The 25,160-nt window shown below is 32.7% G+C and overlaps 5 protein-coding genes across 10 annotated transcripts; 2 read left to right on the top strand and 3 right to left on the bottom strand.

The window, feature by feature from the left end:
- Positions 1-1,639: 1,639 nt before the first annotated feature.
- Positions 1,640-3,693, top strand: LOC127262006 (cold-regulated 413 plasma membrane protein 2-like). Its single transcript, XM_051290470.1, has 4 exons — positions 1,640-1,991; positions 2,554-2,661; positions 2,955-3,025; positions 3,265-3,693. The coding sequence occupies exons 1-4, from the start codon at positions 1,816-1,818 to the stop codon at positions 3,525-3,527; spliced, it is 618 nt and encodes a 205-aa protein (XP_051146427.1). The 5' UTR covers positions 1,640-1,815; the 3' UTR covers positions 3,528-3,693.
- Positions 3,694-4,095: 402 nt separating this feature from the next.
- Positions 4,096-4,989, top strand: LOC127262262 (mitochondrial import receptor subunit TOM6 homolog). Its single transcript, XM_051290875.1, has 2 exons — positions 4,096-4,338; positions 4,704-4,989. Exon 1 carries the CDS (start codon positions 4,160-4,162, stop codon positions 4,322-4,324), a length of 165 nt encoding a protein of 54 aa, XP_051146832.1. The 5' UTR covers positions 4,096-4,159; the 3' UTR covers positions 4,325-4,338; positions 4,704-4,989.
- A 299-nt stretch (positions 4,990-5,288) lies between these two features.
- Positions 5,289-11,817, bottom strand: LOC127262261 (uncharacterized). 3 transcript variants are annotated; one of them, XM_051290873.1, is made up of 9 exons: positions 11,679-11,817; positions 8,720-8,911; positions 8,427-8,540; positions 7,430-7,834; positions 7,008-7,318; positions 6,533-6,632; positions 6,279-6,425; positions 6,073-6,201; positions 5,289-5,921 (listed from the first exon to the last, which is right to left on the bottom strand). In XM_051290873.1, the coding sequence occupies exons 2-9, from the start codon at positions 8,795-8,797 to the stop codon at positions 5,628-5,630; spliced, it is 1,578 nt and encodes a 525-aa protein (XP_051146830.1). In that variant the 5' UTR covers positions 8,798-8,911; positions 11,679-11,817; the 3' UTR covers positions 5,289-5,627. The 3 variants fall into 3 exon arrangements, with proteins under 3 accessions (XP_051146830.1, XP_051146829.1, XP_051146831.1); XM_051290872.1 differs by lacking the exon at positions 11,679-11,817 and adding an exon at positions 9,342-9,502; XM_051290874.1 differs by lacking the exon at positions 11,679-11,817 and adding an exon at positions 9,083-9,229.
- An 865-nt stretch (positions 11,818-12,682) lies between these two features.
- Positions 12,683-17,662, bottom strand: LOC127262492 (probable E3 ubiquitin-protein ligase ARI2). Of its 4 annotated transcripts, none has more exons than XM_051291195.1 (8): positions 17,233-17,662; positions 16,616-16,648; positions 16,075-16,351; positions 15,316-15,796; positions 14,081-14,629; positions 13,841-14,001; positions 13,226-13,291; positions 12,881-13,029 (listed from the first exon to the last, which is right to left on the bottom strand). In XM_051291195.1, exons 1-7 carry the CDS (start codon positions 17,374-17,376, stop codon positions 13,254-13,256), a joined length of 1,683 nt encoding a protein of 560 aa, XP_051147152.1. In that variant the 5' UTR covers positions 17,377-17,662; the 3' UTR covers positions 12,881-13,029; positions 13,226-13,253. The 4 variants fall into 4 exon arrangements, with proteins under 4 accessions (XP_051147150.1, XP_051147151.1, XP_051147152.1 ...); XM_051291196.1 differs by having other exon boundaries at positions 13,226-13,279; positions 17,233-17,661; XM_051291193.1 differs by lacking the exon at positions 13,226-13,291 and having other exon boundaries at positions 12,683-13,029; positions 17,233-17,660.
- Positions 17,663-20,303: 2,641 nt separating this feature from the next.
- Positions 20,304-23,705, bottom strand: LOC127262323 (4-hydroxy-3-methylbut-2-enyl diphosphate reductase, chloroplastic). Its single transcript, XM_051290969.1, has 10 exons — positions 23,344-23,705; positions 22,819-23,015; positions 21,919-22,098; positions 21,695-21,826; positions 21,544-21,618; positions 21,356-21,461; positions 21,176-21,270; positions 20,901-21,086; positions 20,720-20,806; positions 20,304-20,523 (listed from the first exon to the last, which is right to left on the bottom strand). The coding sequence occupies exons 1-10, from the start codon at positions 23,597-23,599 to the stop codon at positions 20,458-20,460; spliced, it is 1,380 nt and encodes a 459-aa protein (XP_051146926.1). The 5' UTR covers positions 23,600-23,705; the 3' UTR covers positions 20,304-20,457.
- Between the last annotated feature and the right edge of the window lie 1,455 nt (positions 23,706-25,160).

The raw sequence follows: 25,160 nt of genomic DNA, 5'->3' as shown, positions 1-25,160 counted from the left end.
ACAGTCCAGTAGGGTTCAAAGTTTAAGAAGAAGAAGCGTGTGAAAAATGGTAACAAAACAAACAAAACACGTGTTAAGTTAAATGGAATTACAATTAGCTAGTGGAGAAAATGAAATCAGCAGTAATTAACATGTACGCATTATTATGTATATGTGTCGATCTACAAATCACTTAACACTAGGCTGTCTAAATAGTCACATATTTTAAATTAAATTAAATCTCATGTATATGTAATTACTAATTATATATTCACAAGTCATTAGTTATTAAACGACGTGTTTTGAGTTAATCAAAGTACGATGATGTAAGTAAATCTCCATACAATCTCCTAAATAAATATAATAAAACGATGCTGGGATCTGTGCAACAGGATTATATTGAATTGTTATCCAACACTTACTTACTCAGGATTATTTATTCACCATAATTAATTTGTCAATTTATTAATTTCATATCAATATTTAAAATTTTCATACGGTCTACGTTAATTAATATGTTGAAATTTTGTTATTTATACTAAAAATCTGAACTACTCAACATGTGTCCTCCAATATTCGATTTTTTCTTACGTATTAGTGTTTTTTTTTTTTTTTTTTTTTTCAGTACACAAAATGATTTTTCAGTGTTCAGATATTTATGTGAAATACGTGGCGAGAAAGCATTGGGTGACGCACTCAGAAAGGGGAACAATTCAAAATACATTGCATAGTACAAAAATGATAAATAATAATTGTGGGTTAATGATTAGAGGGTGGAGTGGGGTGGGTGGGGTGGGGTGAGGTATACACAACAGCTACGCTGGCAATGCCGAGAGAGGGCATTTGTCATTTATCCTAAACGTTAATACAGCTTTATTTTTTTATTAAAAAACGTGCCACTGCAGCTATTGTCTATAGACGTATCCTAAGAAGAATCATTTTTATATTTCCTCGGTTTTGATTAAATTGTCTAAATTATTCTATACAAGACCATTTATGTAAAATATAATTAAAAATTATATTAATATAAGTTAAAATAATTTAATAAAAAATAAATTATATATAACAAACTTAAATAAATAACTATATGTATGACATAGGTAGTATATACTTGATAATAAACTACTCGTATGTATTGTCTTGTATATTATAGATAAGGTTGTCTTATGTTGGCTTAAAGTATTTATTTATTTTTTAAATAATAACAAAATATTAATATTTTATTAATCTACAATATAATTTTAATATTTTTATTTTTGGTAGTAAAAAGAAATTATAAAAATTACAGATTTTTTGGTATTTAAGTTAAAATTAATTTTATTATAATAAATAATTGATACTTTTCAATAGTATATAAGAATATGATAAAAATGATATATTAATTGCGACGAAATAAATATTTTCTAATAGTATAATTAATAAATAATTATAAAATTAAAATTAAGATAAATTAGTTTAGTTATTATAAATTAATAAATTTATAACATGATTAAATACTTATGTGACTTTCAGAAATTGTGAAAATAATTTTTTCTATGCAATAAAATACCCACTATTTATAACCATAGAATCTCTCTAATAATACATATATGTTAACGATATTTGATATACTCCTATAAAATATACTACTCTTATAATATTATTTGCTTTATTGTAATTTATAATTAATTTTAAATAGAATATTGATGTAATTTTTATTAATACATACTGATAGTCTGATACTGAAGCTGATGGTAACCCGCCTATTTCGGTTCGACGGCGGTTCAAAGAACCGGCGGTTCGCAGAGCCGATTAGGCAGGGCAAGTGCCGGAAGTCTACTATGATGTGGGCTACCGATGAAGGCTGAATCCGCAGCAGGATTATCCACTCAATCGATGGCCAGTTCAGATCTGAAGCATTTTGGGGAAACGATGGTGATAAGTCTGGTCAATGATGCTTCTGCGATTGCGAAGCTAGGTGAACATGGAGTTGCGACCTCGTTACTCAGATGGGTTGCTGCGCTTGCCGCAATGTCAGTCTTTTTAGTTTCTCATTAATTATTGTGTGTATCTCTGAATAAGTTACTGTTATCGTTTACCTTTTCTGCCTCGTTGTCGATTTTATCTTCGCTCGATTGAAGAACTAGGGTTTTCATTATTCGTCGTAACGTGAATTGGTTAGTTTATCTGGATTGGGTCTTTCAGTAAAGAACAAAGCATGTATTATTAGGTTAACGTTTTAATTAAACAATAAAGTCAATTAAGTTAGTTGAGTGTTCTTGACCCGTAGGTAATCATTTCTTTAGCTTCCCCTTATAAATTTATATAATATGTATGTGATGGGGATAGCTATGGATGATTGATCTATTGATAATTTGATATCATAAACTGTTCCTTAGATAAAAATCAAGTATATACATATCAAGTTTTTGAAGCTGAATCCTTCAAATTATTTACAGGTAATTGGTAAAGGTCATACTCTGTGTAGTAAGTGGCAATGATTTTGGCTCAAATTCGAACCATTCTTCTAATTCCCAATTTTGTAATGCCAAATTGCAATGGGTATGAACAATCTTCCTTTTGCATGATCTGCAGATATTTGTTGATCCTCGACAGGACAAATTGGAGAACCAACATATACACAACCCTTTTAATTCCTTACCTTTTCTTTACTCTCCCATCTTTACTATTCAACTATTTCAGGTAATCCTATAACTATCTTTCTTCTATCATTGGTGTCGAACAATGTTGAATTCACCGGATTGTTTACCTGCTTTTTTTATTGTTTGGATTTGTTGTTTACAGAGTAGAAAAAATAGTAATTGGATATGAAGTTTTGTATATAGTTTACTGTTGAATGATGTTTTTGGGTGGAACTGAGAATCTGTCTCACTTTTTTCTGTTGAATGGTGTTGAACGATGTCGAATTCATAAGTGAACAAAGGCCACATGTTCATGTATTTGTTAGCTTATATTTACCTGTCTATATTCTACAGGGGAGAAGTTGGCAAGTGGTTTGCTCTCATTGCTGTTGTGCTGCGCCTGTTCTTCCCCCGGCATTTTCCAGGTAACCTACTTACTTATCTTCAATCACCAAATATCATTTTTGAGTCCAGAACTTTTATGGAATAGAAAGGGACATATGGCCCTCACGTACATTGTATACACAGATTTTTGATGGAAATTGGAGTAGAACTGCTGTCATAAACAATCTTGTTTAGGAATTTCAATTTCTGCATTGAAGAATCCATTCTCCATTCATTGGTTAATAATGATCAAAAGAATGATAAATGAGGGAATGTGCAGATTGGTTGGAATTACCGGGATCATTGATCCTGCTGCTCGTGGTGGCTCCCGACTTGCTTGCTTACTCAATAAGGGGCAATGTAGTCGGCGTGCTGTTATGCCTGGTGATAGGATGTTATTTGCTGCACGAGCACGTTCAGGCGTCGGGCGGGCTGAGGAATTCCTTTACAAAGAAGAAGGGCATCTGGAACTCCATTGGAATACTGATGTTGTTCATCTATCCTGTATGGGCAGTAGTTGTTTACCTTGATCGACATTATTAGGCAGATCTTTCAGAATCCCATGGTGTTGTGCTTGTCAAGATGTTCTTTTTATGTATATGAGAGCCGGCTTGCTTTCTTCAAAGTAAAAAGTTCCATATTAGAGTTTATATGTCACCACAGCTCTAACTTTAAAGTAGATTTCCCATCTAATATTGTTAAAAAAATTTATAATTATAACTTCAAATATTGTAGTAGGTTTCATTTTTTTTGTTATGGGCAGCAAAGTCCTTAAAATTCTAATAATGTGCCTTGGGTGTTTTGAAATTGGACTGAGAAAGCCCATAACAAAATAATGTGTCACAAGTGGACTTTAGATTTTTTAGACATTGGGTTAAAGAAACCTTTGAGTCCAATATTATGCTCATATAATTTGGGCATTACATGAAAGCCCAAAAATTTATAAATAGTATTTAGATGGGCCAAATGGCCCATATTGATTTAGGAGTTTGGACTTTAAAAGCCCATTAATTTTAAATGAGGTAAATATTGGCCAAATTTTAGGCCCATTTTTGGGCCCATTAGAATCATTTTATGCTGCCGCCTTTTCTGTATAAGTAAATCTGGGAAGGGCGAGGAGGGGTTAGGGTTTTAGATCGATCTCTGCACCATTCATATCGGAAATTTCGGCAAAAATGTTTCCCGGAATGTTCATGCGGAAGCCGGACAAGGCGGAGGCGCTGAAGCAGCTGAAGAGTCACGTGTTGATGTTCGGAGTTTGGGTGGCGGTCGTCCGTGTTACACCGTATGTTCTCCACTACTTCTCCGATCATAACGAGGAGCTTAAGCTCGAACTCTGATTTCCGCTTTTCAGGTATGGAAAATAATTAATTATGTTCTTAACGTACACGAAAATGAATTTCTTCTTTCGGTGGAATGATTAATCCTGTGATGTTGAGATTAACAGTATCCCTTTGCTTTTGGGGGAAAGTGTTCGTTTGCCTCTTGTAATTGATGTTTCATCTTATTGGAGACCATTTCGAAATTTACAGTTAGGTTTTATTTTAATATAACTAGATAGAGCTCAATAGGTTTCTTGTAATTTCGCGTACTTTGAAATCCATCTTGTTGCATATATACTCAGTATTCTGTATGTTTGATTGCATTCGATTTGGTTGTGGAAAAGTCTTATAGTTTTCCCCTGCTAATATATGCTTATTTTTAATATTATTGTTGCAGCCATTATGTGCCCGTACCGTGTGCACTGAGATTGGTGCTGAGTCTCACAATGCAGTCAGTATTCACTTATGCCTCTGAGATGGTTCCATTAGTTTCATGTTTCTTTATCAGTCTCTTGAATTGAGAATGAATATATGACTTTCTTAAATTTTCATGATGATTTTTATTTCGGCGGGGTTGTTGAATATTATAGTTGCAATATGTTCTCAAATATGGGCTCTATTTCTTACCAACAATGAATTCAATTGCAATTTCAGAAATTGTATGAACACCTAGGTAGCTCAAATATGGAGTTTTGGCTCACTGGTTGGCATATACACACACATACACAAGATTTCTTTAGTTAAATTACAATCCAATTACAGATCCTATGTCAACTGAGATATCTTGTTTGGGTTGAGCATTAGTTAAAGTTTTTGTCACTGTAAATTATTGTTGAGGAAGTTATTTCTTGGGAATTTATGAGATCAAAAATATTTTAATATGGGTGATTGTGAATTTTACGGAAAATCCTGCCAAAATTTGCAACACTTTCTTGTAATTACAACAATGGTGATACATTCACTGCTACAATATACAAAGGCAAGTGTTCAAGAACATATAAATCTGATTTCATAGGGACACGATTAACAATAACATTGGTGCTTTCACTTAGAGTGATAAAAAGTTGCTCAAAGAGAAAGAAATCAATACACAAGAGTGGGAATCAGATTAGGTTCTTTTCATTGACTACTATACACATTGCATCTATCATAGTTTGTCTCTAACGACAGGTAAATATTTATATGCAAAAATCTCTCCACGCAACATTGTAGTACTATTTTCTCTCCATCCATGTTGTCCGGACAGACATTGTTAGTCACTTAATTTCTGTGTGAAACTCAAGATTCATCCGAGGCTGTGATATTTGTAAATGCATCTCTATCACCCGATGAGTTCATGCGAGAGTAGGAAACGGAAGGTGAAGTTGTGAGGGATCCAGTCGATCTTTTTCCAGAACTTTCCATTCTGGGAATGCTTTCTGAAAAACTCAGGCATGGAGTGTTCGACCATTTCTGATATGGCCGACAGAGATAAGCCTGCCCCCTTTATATAAAGCTCTATGTTCTTCGGTATGGCTAATCTCTGTTCTTTGTGTAGCTTCATATTCATCTGAATGTACTCTTCTTTCGCCATTTCGAGCTCCTGGAACACTTTCTTTGCCGTATATACTCGAACCTGTAATAGGGTTAATCAAAGCATTATGCGTATACCCCTGCTTATGACATGTAAGTTACTCAATTAGGTGCTTATGACATGTAAGTTACTCAATTAGGTGCTTATGACATGTAAGTTACTCAATTAGGCTAAAGATCTGTCGATGACTTACTGTTGGATCTGATTGACATCCCAAACACAGGGCGAAGTGTAGTCGAGGCTCCGGGTGCTTCATAGCATATACTTTCCGAGGATCTCCAGCTTTGAACTTTGTCTTAGGGGAAAACAGTGACTGAAGCCACTGTAAGAAAGTTTTTTTAGATCTAGGCAAAGATAAATATGCCGGCATATTCTAGAAAGTTCATTGAATGCACCTACCTGGGTTGGGCGAGGCAGTCGACACCCCAAAATGGAACTCTGTATTGTTTCAACGCTTACAGTGTGGCCTCCGATGTTGTATGCAGCCTTTAGGACTAGAGAGATCCTTTTTAAGCTTCCTCTGGGAACCCCATAAACCAAGAATGCCTGTACCATCGATCATTATTATTGCACTTGATTTTGGATCTTGTAGTAAGGAAGGATTAAGGACATGGGCAGGAAATGAAGACAAAAGTTCAGGGTAGAATTCTTACATGCATTGCTAGTGCATTGTGAACATTGATCCAGAATGCTAATTTCTCTTCATGCTTTAATTTAGCAGGATCAATTTGTCCCAGCCTAGAAATGAGACACCTGAAACACACAGACACAAGTACTAATCATGCACCTCAAACTAAGAGGCCAATAGTGAATTTATATGTATATATACTAAAATATATATGTATATAGCTTATTATTTATATTAATATTTTACAGGCATGCAGTACGAGAACTAAGAGCATATATATATATATATATTGTTATAGAGCATATAATATGTGTGAGATTTTTTCAAATAGTACCAATCAAAAATAAACAAAAGCTTATCGCCCAGAAAGTATCAATCAAGAATTTAGAAAATATGAGTTATATTTGAAACTTGTATTATATTAACTCTTGGTTGATACTTTTTGGATTTTTAATCGACTGATTCCGTAACTGCCTCAATATATATATATATATATATACCTGTAATTATGTAGGAGATGTTCAACTGCGTTTAGCCTTTGGGAGTCTTTGAGGAGGCCGTGTACCTCAACTGTTGTGAATATTGATCCCGGAAATTCATTGGAGCCGTCACCGCGGAAAGCATTGTTCGGAGAAAAGTTGGGCGGCGGCGAAGTGGTGAATGCTTCAGCGAGCTGAGGTGGGTCGGAGAGATGATAATATATGGTTGAGATGCATTTGATCATCTCCTCGGATATCCAATTCGGCGTCTCCCGGAAACCATAGTAGTCGTGCTCTTGCTCTGCCTCCGCCGGATTGGAATTCGAAGTAGACTGCAGGTAACAATATTATACATCACTTGATAAATTAGGCGTCGCCACCGTCATCGTCGATAATCTGTATGCAAACTATATATATGATGATTTGGATTGAAAGTGAAGTACCTCTAGCATGAACAAAGGCAGGGAATGGTAAGCATCAACAGCTTCAGTGACAGCTTCAGCTCTGAAAGAAGAAGCTGAATAGTGAGATAGTGAAGATTGGCTTCGGCCTATGCCGCCGTCGATCAGCGCGTCGGCTCCGAGAATGTCGCCGCCGCGTTTGTTGGGGAAAACGGCGTCGTTTGCTGAAAAGGTTGATGAATCTTGTTCATTCCCTGAATGTAAATTTGCTTCAGAAGGTGTCATCCAAATGTGCATTTCATCGTTGGTTTTGTGTCTTTCAGCTTGTGTGGATATTGTGGACAGCCTTTTCACAAAATTCCTTCGGTACATCGACAGAAGATACTTCTCAAGATGCAGAATTTCCATCTCCAGACGAGCAATTTCTTTGATGAGATCCTCGGCAGGCTGGAAATTAGCAAAGTGAAGAAAAATGTTAACACACTGTTGTCGAATTTTTGGATGCATACAAATCGAATCCAAGTAAATACTGCAATATTTAATTTGATATTCGTGAAATTATCTCTTGTTCGATTTGAAATAATTTTTAGATTATTGAATTCGGTTTGTGAAAATATCAGTTTTAAAATGTCATTATTTTATTTTATTTTTTTTTGTCTTATTAAATTCGGTTAAGAGATTTGTAACTAAAATTTTTCAAAATAATAGTAAGAGAACCTAATAATGAAAATGCATGCATCCAATATTAACACTACTTTTTCTTTAACAAAATTAAATATTATAATTGTAGTTTTAATTATATTATATATTAATTTATATAAAATTTTAAAAATAATATTATAAGTAAATTTAATTTGGAAAAATATATGTATACGTATACTATATTTTATATACATTTTATCATCGAAGAATATGTATATTGAATATTAAAATTTTATGTGTATTTATTTAATATTCTAATAGATTAAATATCCGTATTCGAAGTATAAAATTTCAAATAAGAATGCTAAAAAAATTTAGAATTGAAGTTAAGGAAAACCTGGGAGAGTGATTTATAGGTGGGATCGTGGAAAAGAGGCTGGCAATTCATTGCTTTTTCAAGAGCAGACCTTACTACGGTTTGGCTGTCCAGTTCTTTCTGAAGCAGTGCAATCTGCAAGAATTGGGAAGACATGGAATCTGTAATAAAACATCACTTTTTCTTTTTCTTTTTGGTATGAATTCATTTCCATGTAAAAAGCATTTCATTCTTGCTGCAATTCCAATCCCAGGTTTCGATTTCATCACATGTTGAATAAAAACTAATCGTAAAGGTATGGTTAAGGTTTTCACCTCCTCTTTCAACAAATTCTGAACCACTGTTGGGGATAGTTGTCGCTTCTTGTGTTCCAAGTTCTTCAAGTGCCCCATGATATAAATATGTATATGTATCAATTGGTTGAATCCCTGCTGCTTATGAATCCAACAGGTAAAGAAGAATTCGTGTGATGATGATTATGGGGCTTTACTTGGCTCACAACTCATCTGCACAATAATCATTACAACATGATTGATAAATAATCGAATAAAGCTCAAATAGCAGAAAGATGAAAGCTTAGAGCAACGGATGCATTGCCCCTTAAGAAATTGAAGAACTGGGAAACAGAAAATAATAATAATAAAGAACAGAGGGGAAAAGGATATAATAAGGAAAACCTAGATGCATTAAGTAGATGACATTAAATGGACATTCCTAGTGTTAAAGTTGCAAGTATCAATTCAGACCACTTGTGAGATACACACAGAAATATCATTAAATGCAGCAAAACAGATATTCCAACAGAAAGTGACAATTGCATAAACAGAGACAAAGCATGATGTGAGAAGGCTCCAAGGATTATTAATTTGGTGCAAACAAATTTGCTTTTTCTGCAATATATCTCATGGACTGAGTATTAAGAGAGAGACTACTCACATCACATCTACTCTCTCACATAAACAGAGATTCTTGGAAAACTGAAGAAGAAAACTATCACTGATGGGGAAGACCAAATGGATTCCAATGTAGTTCAAAACCCACATGGGAAATAACTATATATATATATCTGTAAGGTGTTAAATTAAATATTGGCAAAACTCACATGAAAAAAGAATAATACTGAGATATAACAATAGATCTATATATATATTTAATATGTCTGTATATCATCATCTCGAGAGAAGTAAAGGTTGTTTGTATATTCATTCCACGTGCCCCATCAACAACCAAAGATGAGATAAAATAGTAAAAAGCATGAACCTTTAATATATATATTAGAAATTACTTACTGAAATGTTTCTATTCAACTAAAGGGGCAAAATATATGTGTATTTGAGTAGGATTGCATCATGCTTATCTACGCAGAAGAAGATGAGACTGAAAATCCAAAGACTATTTTTGTTTTGACCTGTCACTTTTTTCTCAGAAAGCCTTACCACTTTGCATTGGCTTTATGCAATGGTGAGGCTCTTTTTTATATTCTACATAAAAAGAAGCAAATTAGTTGGGGGGTGGGGGGGTGGACTTTGAATCTACAGCAAAGTCCAAAGAAAAATATGACTCTACATTTAATGGTGCATATTGAATCTCTTTTATTACAATTAGGAGGACTCAAAGCTGAAAGAAATTTTGGCTAAATACAAAATAAGTGACACATGTTAATCATTAAAGAAAATAATGGAGTACCAATACTTAAGGTAAAGAGAATGTGTATGCGTGTGTAAAAACAGCTTTATGAAACATGGAATATCATATCTATCACTTCACATAATGGCAAAAAATCTCAACTCCATTTAGCCCAGCTCACCTTAGCATATCATGAGGTTAAAGAATGAAACCAGTCAGGCGATGCATGGTAACAAAAGCAAACAAGTTTTGATGCATGATTTGGCTTTAGGCTTTAGGTCACCTAAAAAGGGCTGAAAGACAAAGGTCAAAACAAAAAGAAGAAAGGTAATGCCTCATATGAGATGACTCATATATACATATACATATATATATATATTACTATATTAGTGTGCCTTTTGCATGGCCTAATTCTTTTCTTATCTATATGTAATGAAAGTCGCACGGGCAAAAAAGATGATAAAAAGATGATAGACAATTGTGATACACAGCTCACCTAAAGTTGGATGAAAAAGAAATGCAACCTTTTTTTATGGGATATGGTGCCATTTTCTTCTTCAGAAAATAAAGTATAGTATTCCAACTAGATGTTCACCACTTCTGACTTTCTGGGCTTGTCAAATTTTTTGGAAATATTCAGATGATTTTTCTAAATAACACTGATTGAAGGATGTTTCAAAAAGCCTGCAGATTTGACCAAAAATCTCTAACTATAATACTCTTCACTAAGACAAGGGAAACGACAGAAACACAGGTAGAAAACTAGTATTAAACTACAAATAAAACAAACTTGACTCTGAAAGAAAATAATTTTCCCTCAAATTTAGTAATCATTGTTGACTTAAAGGTCTAGAAGTTTGTTAAACTCCAAATGCATCTCCAAGAAATCAATGAAAATTTTGTCATTTCTGATTTTTTAAATGTGCATGAGTATTCATACTGGACATATATTTCGGAATTTAAATTAGAAACAGTCTTCTAGTAAGTCAATATATGTTTTCCAAAGAATCCCACAAACATGCCAGTAGACCAATTAAATACATAGGTTGTTGCATCCAATAGTTTCCAATAAATGGCCAAGATTATACCAACTCCCAAGTCATTGAAATCTGTGGCCTAACACCTATTCTATTAAAACACAACATGTCTACATTTAATGCTTACTATTTAGTGATAAAGAGTCATCTCTAACTGACAGACACAGCCCAATGAAATGGCCATGAATCAAAAAGAAAAAAAAATACAATAAACTTTTGGCCTTGGTTCAATTCATCTGTTTAGGTTATGTATGCACAAAAATGCAAGGTGATCAGGATCAATAAAGAACCTCTCAAGAAAAAATGCTAGTATGAAATAGAAGTTTTCAAATCTACATACTTTGAAGTAAGCACTTTATTAATAATACACTTTTACAATCATCTATAAATGGTCTTAATACAAATCCTGAAGTTCTCATAGAAAAATGAGACATGCAGAATCTTGATACGCCTAGATTACTGAACAGTGTTGCAGACCATGCTTTTTTATCTCACTAACTTCAAGAGTTTTGGAGGGATTAAAATAACCCAGAAAAAAACACAAAAGCGAACTTTCCAAAGGTATCCCAAGTTTAAAAGTCAAAGGGAGAATCTCTAAAAACCTACAAACCTGTGGTATGCAGCCCTCTATAGGATAAGATGCACATTTACTTTCTCAGCTGCTTCTACTGCCTGAAGGATTTTGCACAGCATTGCTGCCCATAGTTCAATTACTATTAAAAAGGATACATATATATATATATATATATATTAGAGGAAGGATCAAGCAAAAATTAGTTCAATCTGACAGTAGCAAAATGCAAGCAGTATTCCTCTATATATCTTGTCAATAATAGTCAGGCGAAATTGCAGAAAGTTAGGTCAGGGACAAGTGGTTCCACAGATTTGCATGTGCTCTATGCTCACATGGTCAATAACTAGCTAATGGCATGACTTCCCTTTATTTCCATGGGAGTCAATCCTTGCTTATAACAAGGTACCCCATCATCTTGAATCCCTGCATAATTATATGACACCTGGTCACATCAACAGAAAATCTTCATCTTCATCTTCATCTTCAACATATATGTCTATTTAAAATGAAAGCAGTATCACAGCAATAGTTTTTTACCTTCCCATGGAAGGGCACACTGAGCCCAAGAGAGCCCAATTATGAATGAAGGCCCGCCCAGATTGCTTCCACAGTTGGTTTGATGCTAGATGGCTCTGATCATACATAATAATTTATACAAGGAATGCCATTGTGCTCAGCATATGAAAACGAGTAAAGAATGTAGCAATAGTCAATTCAATTCAGTTTAAGTTATTACACTGAAGATAAAGACAGGGAAAACTCAACTGCCCTTCTCACTTACCTGCCTGATTACATGTTTCGCAGCAGCCAGCCGGCATCGTCCATGGCGCACCTTCCTCTTTGCCGGCCCTGTTCGTAATTTTAAATAAAAGCACCATCTTGCTGATGGTGAATTACATACATAAAACATAGTCGTTCCATTCTTACATCAAACTAAGCAACCCCAAGACAGGAAGATACAAGAGTTACATTATTCAACACAGGCTTGTACACATGAATATTTCATTCCGAATGTGTTTGTGTGACAGTGTGTTCAGATATATGAGAACAATTAAATAATTAAAATAATAAATATTATTTTCAGCATTTCAATGGAGGTTCTACACAATTATTCTCATTCACGTCCGAGTCTAACAAAAATTAAAAGGCTATATACATATTCCAGGAATATAATATATATATATATATCTTTTTCTCCATCGAATGTCCTGAATCATCATCTTCATCCTCCGCTAACTTCAGAACTGTCTTCAGGAGTCCGCAGGCAAGTTGAGATCAAATACATTGTTGTGTACAGAACTACTGCCTTGTCTAGGACGTTTCCGTGACAATAATAGACTTTCATTTGAATTTGCCGATGAAGATGCTTCACCTGTATCTGTCACTTCTGCAAGAAGAACAAGAATGCATTGCGTTAATCAAACTATTTGCGAACCATGAATCAGTTTATGACATTTCGCAACGTAGCTCTAAAAAAAATCACATAAATCTACAAGGGAACATGATAAATGACATGTTCAAGAAATTGGACTTTGCGCCTCAGACATAAATTACGGATTTGTAGAAATTCAAACGGAACTTACAAGACTAGAACAAGGATTAGATTGGGCTTCAGAGAGCACATGGATAATAACCCTCTGCAAGACAAACTTTTCAAATGCAAAACTGTCGTGCATTACGGATTGAATAAACTAAATAGGCAAATAATTATGCTAATAAAGATCTACAAGGATTTCTTCTCTTGTACATCATACATACTCGCCAACATTGAAAAAATAAACACTTGAGCAACAATAATATGCAACTTAATCGAAAGACTGAATTCTTGATATCGTAAAAACCAATCCTTGTTTAGTGTGAAAACACACAATCATGAAATCTGGTATAGAGAACTGATTGTTACAGCTTATGCCTTTTTGGAAATAAATAATTGATACATGTGGAAAATTTCTAAGTTGATCTTACACAGAAAATGGTAAAAATCCTTTCATTCGAGCAAAATAGTAACATTTTCTTTTAAGGAAACTGGGGTGGACGACATATGTAATATATCTTTCATTGTTTACCTCATTCATAAATAGTTCAATCTTTTCTGCTTAAAAGTCAATTGTGTTCACATTCAGTTGAAATAGTGATTATTACAAAAAAATTAATCTGAAATCAAAGCTACTTCAATAGATAATTTCAAGTTCCTTTACCATTGGGTACATCAGCAACCTTCTGACAATTGCCATTGGCCTGTATGTTCCTTCCAACAATCAGCTCTTCTGCCTTCTCAATGCCTTTAGACTGGTAAGGAGCAATAATGTGAATTGAATATTGAAGCGAGCCCAACAAGTCATTTTCAATACATTCATACCTGGAAAAATTAAAAGTATCATAAACTTTCTAATTCACCAAAAATAAGCAATTAAGCCTTCTAGAAGAAATGAACTCACATTTTCTTGCACAGGTTGTCGGTGATCACAGTAAGATTAATCACTTGCATCCTTATATGCATGATTCGTTCCTCAGAATACTCATCAAATGGCTCCTCAAGAAATTTCGATAGCTGCTCAACATTTGACTCAAGCTGCTGCTGCTGGTCTTCAAATAAATGCTGCTTTATTTCACTTTGCTCTTGGGTCATTTCATTCTTGAAGATCTCATCACCAAACATGTAGAATGCAAAAGGATATGAGTATGAAAGAGCCCGTCTTGATCTGAAGAGCCTGTAAAGACCACTTGTAACCCAGCTAAAATCTCTTAATTGTGACTCCTTTTTTTCCAAATTTGATACCTTATCCTTTATTGTTTCCCTAAGCCTGTTCTCCTGCTTAAAGGAGTCTGTATGAGCTTTATAGCGACTATGATAGTGCATGTATCTATAAAGATCTCGCTTTGCACGCTCTGCTTTCTGTTCACTGTCTTCTTTATAACGACCACAGCTATGATTAGTAATATGGGACCAAGTATGGTCTCGGCCTGTAGCTCCACCGCAAAGCCAACTAAAGCAGGAGTAAAATAGGGACAATAGATGAGAAGGTGCAATATGAAATTTCAAAACTAGAAATACAATATGCACAATTATGCTTGCCGCATCAACAATTATACATAACTAAGTTCATTGCAAAGTGACCGCCGAAAATTCAGAGAAACAGTGATTTCTTATAACGAGTAGTGTTAGATGACATTTGCAGCATGCCATTTATAACCAGCCATTTTGTTGACTATTTCATTTAAGTTACACAATATAACCAGTAAGCTAGGATTTCAAACAACACAGATGTGATAGAAAACAAGAAAAGATTTAGTACCAAAATAAAAATCAATATCTAAACAAGGAAAAAATAATTTCTAATCTAAACGGAATAAAATCCGTATAAAACAAGTCAAAAGCATCTAGGCATTAATTTGTAAGTTGAACCACAGATCATTCATCTGGGCATTAATTTGTAAAAACATCATTAACGGTAAAATCAATGCACCCAGTTTCCTATATGAGAACCTCAGTTCATTCATCTAGGCATTAGTTTGTAAAAGCATCATTGACGGTAAAATCAATGCACCTAGTTTCCTATATGAGAACCTCAACTCATTCATCTAGGCATTAGTTTGTAAAAGCATCATTGACGTAAAATCAACGCACCCAATTTCCTAAATGAGAAAGAAAGTGCTAACAAAGAGTTCTTACCAAAATGCTTGGCCACATATGCAGCTCACTAGGTTGCAACCACCATTCTTCTCAACAGGTTTGTGGCACTTCGGACAAGGCTTTGTATGTACAGTAATCCAGTTGACAGTCTCAGATTCATCACGACATTTCTTTGTCCACAGCTCCCACATCATGCATGAACAGGGTGAATGGGCTTCTGATGAACAACTGAAACAGAACTGAAAACCACAAGAACATTCTACCTCACAAAATTCATCATTTTCTACCCGGATTGCATTCCCACAATGTGGTGCACTGGGACACCATTTCACCATTTTGTTGTCTTCAATGTACGACTCCAGAAGAAATCGATCAAATTTCTCTGCTAAATTAGGATGCCTCACACTAACAAGCTTTCTGACAATAGCTTCATCACAGATGGCATTGCATTTATGTGCCATACATGTGATCCTTTTGCTTTGTCCCTCGTTTATTTTGACAATGAAATGCTCTGTCCAACCTGAAATTTATTCCATACTTGATCACCAAATCAAAAAAAAAAAAAAACATGTACACAATTGGCTGAGTAATACACAAACAGAAGCACAATTCTGATTCACTTTCCAAAAGATTCACATAAAGCAAATAAACCATTATGTACTGGTGCACTTCCTAGCAATCCTTATCTAAAAAAAGAAAGGAAGAAAACAGAATAGAACTTGAAACCTGACTATTCATGTAATTTTTCCTGCTCCACCAAGATATACACATGATTTACAGTGAAGGAAGGATTCTTACAGTCGTTGCAAAAGCAATGGCCGCAGTCCATTTTGGTCACATCCTTTGCAGGTATATCATCCATACAGATATTGCACATCACCATAGAGGAGGATTCTAGTGGGTCAAGGTCAATATGTTCAACAGTAACACCTGCTTGGGAAAACATAAAAGATCTTCCCCTCTCCACACAAACTGATATTAGTTTCTCAACATCCCATCGATAATGAATGAGAAGAGTTCTTGCATGATGCTCTCTTACTGATAGCAACTCCATTACCCTCCGTAAATCTTCCCTCTGCACAGGTCACAAAATCCCAACCTTTAAAAAACATTGGAATGTGAAATAGATTGTAAAAGAAAGAACACAGCAATCTTATATTTTGTAAATATTTTTTTCTGAAATTCCCCCATATACAGATCTTGGTGAAACATATACAGAAATTATCAGTTCAAATAAAGATAACAAGAAACTTCTTTGGTGCAAATTTCAAGAAGGCAAGCTACGCACAACTGACCGATTGTATGGAAAGAAAACCTTATATTCCTACTCTCATCTTACCTGTGCAGCCAACAGGGACTCTCTTGTGATGACCTGGAAAAGAACATGACCAAGCAAAAACAAATCATTAGACCAAAACAGCAAGAAGCAAGTATAAACTTCTTTGTACTTATAGTTTTCAAGGAAACAAAAATAAAATACATAGTTACAAAAATACAAGAAAGCATTTGATGTTATTATCAAACGATGATAAATAATGATATAAAACATCGATGAACAAATATCATGACACAAAAACAAATTTCACACTTCTTAACAACCTCCAAACCATTGGAATGATATGATTGAACTAAATATCAACCACATTGCATGGTCGGCCCACAATCCGCATTATCAACTTAATGCAGCAGAGCGATCAAAGAATTTTGAAGGGGGAGATTCAGTAATTTTAACAACAAAAATCAAGAAAGCGTCTAAAACATTCTTCAATTCATCTAAATAAAGATTAAAGAGTATATCAGAAAAATTAACTCAATCCTCCATTAGCAATCTAAAGGACCGCCGCCTCGGCACATCAATTGGCAAAAAAACAAAAAAACTTTTTTTTTTCAAAAACTATTATAAAAACCACATGCATTCTTAACCACTCACGTAAAACAGTACGGAAACGGACATACCTTGGACGACGGGGGTTTTGCCTGGGCCCACTGGATGTCGGACTCTTCATTCTCGAGATTGTCGAGCGATTCTCCTTCTCGATCGGATGAATAGCAATCATCCTCCTCCTCACTGCCACCGCTCATGTAGTAATCATCCTCCATAATCGTGCCCCTTTTTGATCACCGACCTCTATACAGATAACTGCGTATACGTAGAGAAATTAATGAAAAAAAAAAAAAAATCAAAAGGGTCTCCGATTCGGGACACTACAATCCGACTGGGGGAAAATTGATGGGGAATTGTGCCGAGAATCAGGGTGCAGGTGCAGAGGGATTTGAGAGAATTATGTTATAGATAGAGAGGGGATTGCGAAAGATTGGGGAAGTATGCCGCACAAGGGTTTCAAGAAGGGGAGAGATAGATATAGCAGCGGCATACTGGGCTGGGTTCTAAAGACTTAAGAGTGGCCTTTACGACGTCGTTTTCATAAGTGTGCTAAGGAAGGTTTTGATTTTGCGCGATACGGCAGCGTTGAAGGGGTGACGTCACTGAAATTATGACCCGTTGATGTCAATCACGCAAATTTATAAAACATAGAACATGCTTTTTTTAATAAATAAATAATATTTGATTTTGTACAGTAATTACATATATGCTTACAAGATATAATATAATTTATATATAAAATTAATTTTAAATATTATATATATATTGAATTCGAATTTTTATGATTTTTAGATGGCGGGTGTGTTTGATCATTAGTTGATAGCTAGTTGATTCGATTAGTTGTTAGTTCTCAGCTGATTTAATTATCTGGTTGACTAGCTAATTCAATTTGTTGTTTGTATTAAAGTGTTTGGTAAAATAATGGTTTCATATTAGATATTTATACGTAAAATGACAATTAAAAATATTTAATATTTTATTTTTAAAATATTTAATTGAGTTTTTTCGATGGGTAGAGCTTTTTATAATTTTATTATTAATTTTAAAAATTAAAAAAAAAAATTAGTAAGATATTATTATTTTTTAAAATATTTTTTAAACAATTAATGCAAGTTTATTGAAAAATATATATTTTTGCATTAGAAATAGTATAAATATAAAAGAGCAAAAATTATTAATATATGTATTTTCATTAGATTAATTTTTAATTAATATATATTTATATTAAATTTATAATTTTAAATAAATATATTTATTTTTAATAAAAAAATATTATGTGATAAAACATGCTATATAATTGATTCAACAATATTAATATTTTTATATTATCTTTATTTTAAAAAATTAAAAATATATATATAAATAAAATAATTGACATATAAAAAAATTATTATTTAAAATTTGTAAATATGAATTTATAAGTTATTAGAAGAAAATATATCTATATAATTAATAAAATAGTGTAATAAAAAAATATATGAATATATGTGAAAGAATTAATTAATTTTAAGGACAAATAAAAAAAATTAAAATAAAAAAGCTAATCTCATGGTATATACAAATATTTTAAAATTAGATTTTTGAATTCAATAAACTAGCTAATTTATCAAACACTAAAATTAACAGTAAAGACTTATTGGTCAAAGAGTTAAAAGTTCTTCACTAAGCTAAAATAATATTTATAATAACTAATCTTTATCTATCGAATCCAAATATATGGGGATGTATTAGATTTGTATTTAAAATACAAATCAACAATATTTTTGTTTGTTTGATTTTAATTTAAAATTTGATTTGAATTTGAATTTAAATAATATTTTAATATAATATTTTATATAAAAAAATGAATATAATTTTATTAGAAACTGTATTAAATAAATATCGCTGAATATACAAATTAGATTATCTTTAGGGTTTAAATCCAATTTTACAAGTCCATATATTATTAGCATTTAAAGTGATTATAAAAAATTTTTGTGCTTTTTATCAATTTCATATCTATATTTTTTATATCGTGAAAACTTGTCACCGTTATTTTTCGGGTTTGAACCCAATTTTACAAGCTCATATATTATTAGCATTTAATTTAATTTTTTCTTGTGTTTTTTTATCAACTCCATATCTATTTGAAATTTTCAATAATATGGTTTTCGAATCTGTTCTTTTAATTATATTTTATTAATTTTTAATTATATAGTTTTAAAATTCTCAATGAAAGATATTATTGTTTTTTTATAAAATATTTTAATTTTTTTTTAAAACTATAATTTTAATTAAAATTCAAATTTAAAAATTTATATTTTAACTAGATTCTTAAATTGAAATCAATATTATTTTAAATTAAAGTAGAATATATAAAAAGAATTTTAAAAAATATATATTATAAGAAAATTTATTTAAAAATCTATAAAAAAAATAAAATAGTAGAATATAGAAAGAATAGTGAAAATTTAGCTGATTATTATTTTCATAAGATATAAATAATAAAATTATAATTGGATGAATAAGTATTTGTACGGAAATTTAGAATTTTAAATTAGATTAGTTGTATAATGTGATATTTTAAAGGTAAAAATAATTTTTAATATAACATAAAAAATAAAAAATAAGTATTTGATTTGATATTTTTAGAAAAAAAAATTGGATGAATAGTAAATTTGGGAGAAAATCCCTAATGAACTATTTTATTTCAATGCCCATATATATATATAATTGTATTTGTTTAGGATTTTCCAAAAGATTTTCATTAACTTTTTTATCTTGAACATATCAAAGCAAAATTTTATTTTTTATATTATAATAAAAGCTAATACTATTACATTTAAATATCAAATTAATAATTATTAATCACTCAAATGCAATTTTGGTAAGATTCAAAACTTAAAACTAAAATTCAAACTGATATTAAGGATGCCCGATTTCCAACTTACTGGTTAGAGTGACCCTTAGCCCTATAAGTGAAAGAGTTTTCAAATTTTCGACATATTCAATAACTAATATTAATTAAAAATTTTAATTAATTTTAATTATATATATATATATATAATGTTGATACAAAAGTGCATGAACGTGTATATATATATATATATATATATATGCTAAGTCGATCATACTAACACAACACAGCACATACCAAGTGAAGTGAGTCAGGAAAGGGGCGGATTATTAACTTGATTCATTAGGTCTCCTCCAACATAGAGATATACATAAAGATATAGATATAGATTTCATCGATACAACCACAACATGCGATATAATTAAAGCTTGAACACATACCCGACTATATATCGATCAATCTACGCCAACTGCAATGCCTCCTCGCGTTTTATGTCAAACAACTTCATCAGCGTGTCTTCAACGACCTACGACCGGACACACTATTGTTACGGTTCACCGTACAAATGATGCTCGGAAAATCTTAAGCTCTATTTGTATTTTCAACTAGATTTCCGAAAAGTCATTTAAAAAACATAGCAAACATCTATGCATACTTTTCATTCAATGATTTTTTTACTATTTTCTAAATAACAACAAAACATAACTGAACAAAAGCCTTACCTTGTCGGGAGTGGACGCGCCAGACGTTACGCCAACTGTGACCGGACCCTTGGGTAGCCAATTCTCTTTCTCCGCCAATTCGCCGTGCTGCATTGAAAACATCGTAGGAAGGACAAATTAATCGGGATAATGTTGGCAGGTGTTGTGGGAGAGAGAATTTTCGAGGAAGAATGATGCTTACCATCAACTTGTAACTGATTTTGTTTCCGGGGCCTATTCTTTTCTCGCAGTCGATCCAATATGATGGAATCCCACGATCCTCGGCAATTTCCTGCAGGTGGGAAGTGTTGCTTGAGTTCCACCCGCCAACGACTAGGATCAGATCAACCTGTTCTTCGACTAGTTTGTACATTGCGTCTTGTCGTTCCTGCGTGAATCAAGGCAGCAGCAGAATGACGTCGATGAAACAAATTGTTTAGAGAATATTGGATTAGAGCGAAAGGGGACTGATTGTACTTGAGTTGCGTCACAAATAGTGTTGAAACTTATGAAATGGGTGTTGACATTTTCGACTCCGTACTTCTTCATCATGGTTTTCTCCGCTAACTTTCCTGCAACAAGATCCAAAGTGTTTGATGATACAAGTGATGTAATGCTAGAGAATATATGATGAGAAATATGAAGACAGCTGCTCACCGATATCCTCGGTTTCACCCTTTAACATGGTGGTTTGATTGGCAATGCCAACCTTTACAAGATCTTGGTCAGGATCAAAACCGTCAGACACTGCAAATTTAAATTTCTGCAAGGAAACATGACAGGTTAAATTCGGGAATTGATACTAAATTTGCGGAGAATAAAAAAGAGTGACATTCTGGCCTTACCTCCATAAATGCCTCCTTAGTTGAGCTGGAGCCATCGAGCGCACCACCCAAAATGTAATCGCATACATAGGTTGCCTGCACAATTCCATCTCTTTTGTTAAGATAATCCAATTAAACGGGAAATTTGATGTTAGAGGAAATTGAAGCACACCTCTTTCATGTTCTTGACAATAATATACTTTCCCGCAAAAGAAGCAGTAGCCACAGTCTCTTCGTGAGAATATTTACCATGAATTATAGAAGTGTACTCTCCCTTCTTGTGCTTCTCCACCGTATTCCAAACCTTTATAACAAAATTGTGTATTTAATATTAACATACACACAGAATAGTTAAACTGATTCGAAAAACTATCATGGGAAAAAAAAAAAAAGTACCTTGGAAACCCAAGGACAGGTTGTATCTACTATTTGAACATTCTTTTCGCTCAAAAGCAACATTTCGTCAACAGAAGCTCCAAATGCAGGCAGGATCACAACATCTCCCTTGTCAACAACACTGAAGTTTTTCTTACCATGATCAGTTGGGATATTTTGCACATCCATCTCTTCGAGCCTCTGGTGGTGGAAAGTTAAAGCATATAATCAGAGATTGATTTTAAAAATGAATCTTGCTTCATTGGTCATCGTATGTAATGCAATGCAATTCAATGCAAGTATAATGTCAGTCTTCAGAAAATATAATGAAAAAAACGCTCAATTAGTCCAAGAAAGAGACAGTTTAGATTTCCCACCAAGAAGACAATAGATATACAAACGAATCAAAGGACATTTGATCAGAAACGTCATTCAAAAGCAAAATGGAAATAAGGTGCATCTGCAATATCAGATTAAAATTTTATGAATGTCAAGAAAGATGTGTTGCTTTATATATTTTTAATATCTAATTCCTATAATCGGCATGTTTGCGGATGAAGTTCTTTCTTCATGAATCCTTGCAAGTAAAACACTTCCACACAAATGGGTAGCCGTGTAGATTCAGATACAGATTCTTAAATTCTGATAAAAAGGTGTATGTTATATACTTATTTCAAGACAATCGAAAAAGGAAACAGATAACCAATTTATAGAACCTCCCATCATTCAGAACAGAAATAATTATATAAAATGTAGATTCAGATACAGATTCTTATATTCTGATAAGAAGGTGTATGTTTTATATTTATTTCAAGACGATTGAAGAAGGAAACAGACAACCAATTTATAGAAACTCCCATCATTCAGAACAGTAGTAATTAAGTAAAAGTCCTTTATTCAAATCATCAGCAAACTACAAACCTGATTGACAGTGGGATTGTGAATGATTTCATTAGTGAGCCAGATCTTCTCCGTGGGGAACTGTTTTCTAGCTTCATAAGCAATCTGGACAGCCCTCTCAACTCCCCAGCAAAACCCATAAGATTCAGCAAGCTTCACTGTAACATCCCCCCATTTGTACACATACCCATTCTCCTTCAGTGTCTTAATGATATCACCTGATCGATGTGATGCAGTTCCAAGTCAAAATAGAGAAGCACAACCAAAATCCAAATAATTAATCATACATAAACAACTGCGCATTATAGATCTAGTAGAACAACAGCTGAAATATGCAATTAACAAATCTAACCAATGCATAGTATAGTGATAAACATCAAAATCAAAATCAGGACAAAAGGCATTTCAGAAAATGAGCAATTGTATCCAAACAACGAAAACATCAACCAATCGACTTCAAATTTTGAAATCAACTTCGAATAAAGGCATTTCCAAATAAAATCAATCAAACACCACAAAAATCACTACAAATTCAGCAATTCTTACTCGTATACTCCTGATTCATCTGCTCGAGCGTCTCCTCCTTGTGCCCAAAACCCTTGCGGTTGTAATTTTTGCTCCTCGTTAGGTTATGACGGAAAACCTTAGGATCAAACTCCGACGCCAACGTGGCAGACGACTCAGTTTCCCCGGCGGCGGAACACCGGACGGAAAACGACCTTCGCTGCCGGAAAACTCTGTTATCCAGCATGGAAACCTGAGCTCCCACATTCACACGGCAGTATTGCAGTGAAACAGCCATGGAGAGAGGCGGAACCTGGAGCCGACTTTGGAGTAAAATTGGAGAGCAAAACGATGGGGAATCTGGAGGTCAATTTATCCGGTCCCGGCAGCCCTCGTGATCCATCAATGGCATTATTATAAACACGTTATTCAGGAGTCTCGCGATTGTATTTAATTATAGATATAATAATAATATATATATATATATATATATAGATATTCGTAGTAAAATGCTCTAGGGAAGCTGTATCAAATTGACATTTACCCGGTAATGGAACTATTTGGTTTTCTTTAAAGATCCCGGGAGTTCAGAAACCCGAGTGTATGCTATGGGGATAGATAGAAGGTCGGGATTCGGGTCCGGGACTGAGAGGACAGTTCTTTTAATAATGTTGGTAGGTGGATAATACGACGAGGCTCGGTAACATAACCAATTTTTATTAGATACTCCTATTTATTTTTGAAAAATATCGTATTCTTTCTTTTTCATGTACGTTTATCTTTTTGTCTATTTTACTTATTTTGTTTTTTAATAAAAAATATTTTTTTTAATTTTATTTTATAATTTGACTAATTAATTATCATAATTTTAATTTAAAATATTTTTATATAATAATTTTTTTCAAATCTAAACAAAGCCGAATTTTTTATTTGGTTTTAAATTGAATGTAGTGTGAAGTTTTTATTTGAATTTGAATTTTCTATAATTTTCTTATAAGATATTTTGTGAAATATATAATACTTTATCCATCTCAATACAAAAAATAAATTTATTAATATTAGTATTATATTGATTTGCAATGAAAATGATAAAAATACAAAAAAGTTATAATTTTTATATAATATATTATAAATTATATAAATATTTATTATATTAAGTGTAATTACTAAATTAAAAAAAAGTACCAATATTCGGAGACGAATATAAATAAAAATATAACACTTCTTATTAATAGATGAAGTAATATATTTTCAAATATATGTATGAATTGAATTAGTATTGAAATAAATTTGAGATTATAATCAAACACAAAAATATACTCCATACGATGTTTTTTTTTTTTTTTTAAAGTTATTATAAAAATAATTTTGTTTTCTAGTTCTTTTTTTCTTTTTACATATTATTACTATTATTTAATTTCTTAAAATTTTGTAAAATTTGTATCCAAACATTTGAATATACAATTAAATAATAAAAATTATAGATATTTTCCTTTTTTGCTCACCAAACATTTCAATAATATTTATTTCAATTAGAATTATGTTGGGAAGTGGCTAGGATTGTGTGACCACTTATGGTGTAAGAACATGTGTGGTGACCATTCAAATAAGCCCCTGGCCTCCCCGGTCATCGAGGTGCTTCTTATTTTTATTTTTTATATAGATTTCTAGATAATATTTGAATTCAAATATAAATAGATATGTGGTATATAATATTCGGATGTTTATTTTTGTAATTTATTAATATGAAGGAAATAGACATATGATTTGATAGTTTTAGATTATATTTTTTATATTTATTTTTTTAAAATACAATTCTAAATCAAGCTTAAAAAATAGACAGCAAATAAATGCAAATA

This window comes from Andrographis paniculata, unplaced genomic scaffold, assembly GCF_009805555.1.
Source record: "Andrographis paniculata isolate CXL003 unplaced genomic scaffold, ASM980555v1 Contig65END, whole genome shotgun sequence".
Lineage (NCBI taxonomy): Eukaryota > Viridiplantae > Streptophyta > Magnoliopsida > Lamiales > Acanthaceae > Andrographis > Andrographis paniculata.
The sequence above is the reverse complement of the archived record's forward strand: the minus strand, read 5'-3'. Positions and strand labels throughout refer to the sequence as shown.

Excerpts from the sequence above, each read along its gene's own strand:
- LOC127262492 (XM_051291193.1), bottom strand. The coding sequence starts at position 17,376 with ATGGAGGATGATTACTACATGAGCGGTGGCAGTGAGGAGGAGGATGAT. Across the intron at positions 16,649-17,232 it reads CAAAACCCCCGTCGTCCAAG|GTCATCACAAGAGAGTCCCT; the intron begins GTATGTCCGTTT and ends GTTCTTTTCCAG. Across the intron at positions 14,630-15,315 it reads ATATGTGGCCAAGCATTTTG|TTGGCTTTGCGGTGGAGCTA; the intron begins GTAAGAACTCTT and ends CTCCTGCTTTAG.
- LOC127262261 (XM_051290873.1), bottom strand. The coding sequence starts at position 8,797 with ATGGGGCACTTGAAGAACTTGGAACACAAGAAGCGACAACTATCCCCA. Across the intron at positions 7,835-8,426 it reads CCTATAAATCACTCTCCCAG|CCTGCCGAGGATCTCATCAA; the intron begins GTTTTCCTTAAC and ends GCTAATTTCCAG. Across the intron at positions 6,633-7,007 it reads CATCTCCTACATAATTACAG|GTGTCTCATTTCTAGGCTGG; the intron begins GTATATATATAT and ends TGTGTGTTTCAG.
- LOC127262323 (XM_051290969.1), bottom strand. The coding sequence starts at position 23,599 with ATGGCTGTTTCACTGCAATACTGCCGTGTGAATGTGGGAGCTCAGGTT. Across the intron at positions 21,619-21,694 it reads TTGTCAAGAACATGAAAGAG|GCAACCTATGTATGCGATTA; the intron begins GTGTGCTTCAAT and ends GGAATTGTGCAG. Across the intron at positions 20,807-20,900 it reads AAATCAGTTACAAGTTGATG|CACGGCGAATTGGCGGAGAA; the intron begins GTAAGCATCATT and ends TTTTCAATGCAG.
- LOC127262262 (XM_051290875.1), top strand. The coding sequence starts at position 4,160 with ATGTTTCCCGGAATGTTCATGCGGAAGCCGGACAAGGCGGAGGCGCTG.
- LOC127262006 (XM_051290470.1), top strand. The coding sequence starts at position 1,816 with ATGAAGGCTGAATCCGCAGCAGGATTATCCACTCAATCGATGGCCAGT. Across the intron at positions 1,992-2,553 it reads GTTGCTGCGCTTGCCGCAAT|ATATTTGTTGATCCTCGACA; the intron begins GTCAGTCTTTTT and ends CATGATCTGCAG. Across the intron at positions 3,026-3,264 it reads CTTCCCCCGGCATTTTCCAG|ATTGGTTGGAATTACCGGGA; the intron begins GTAACCTACTTA and ends GGGAATGTGCAG.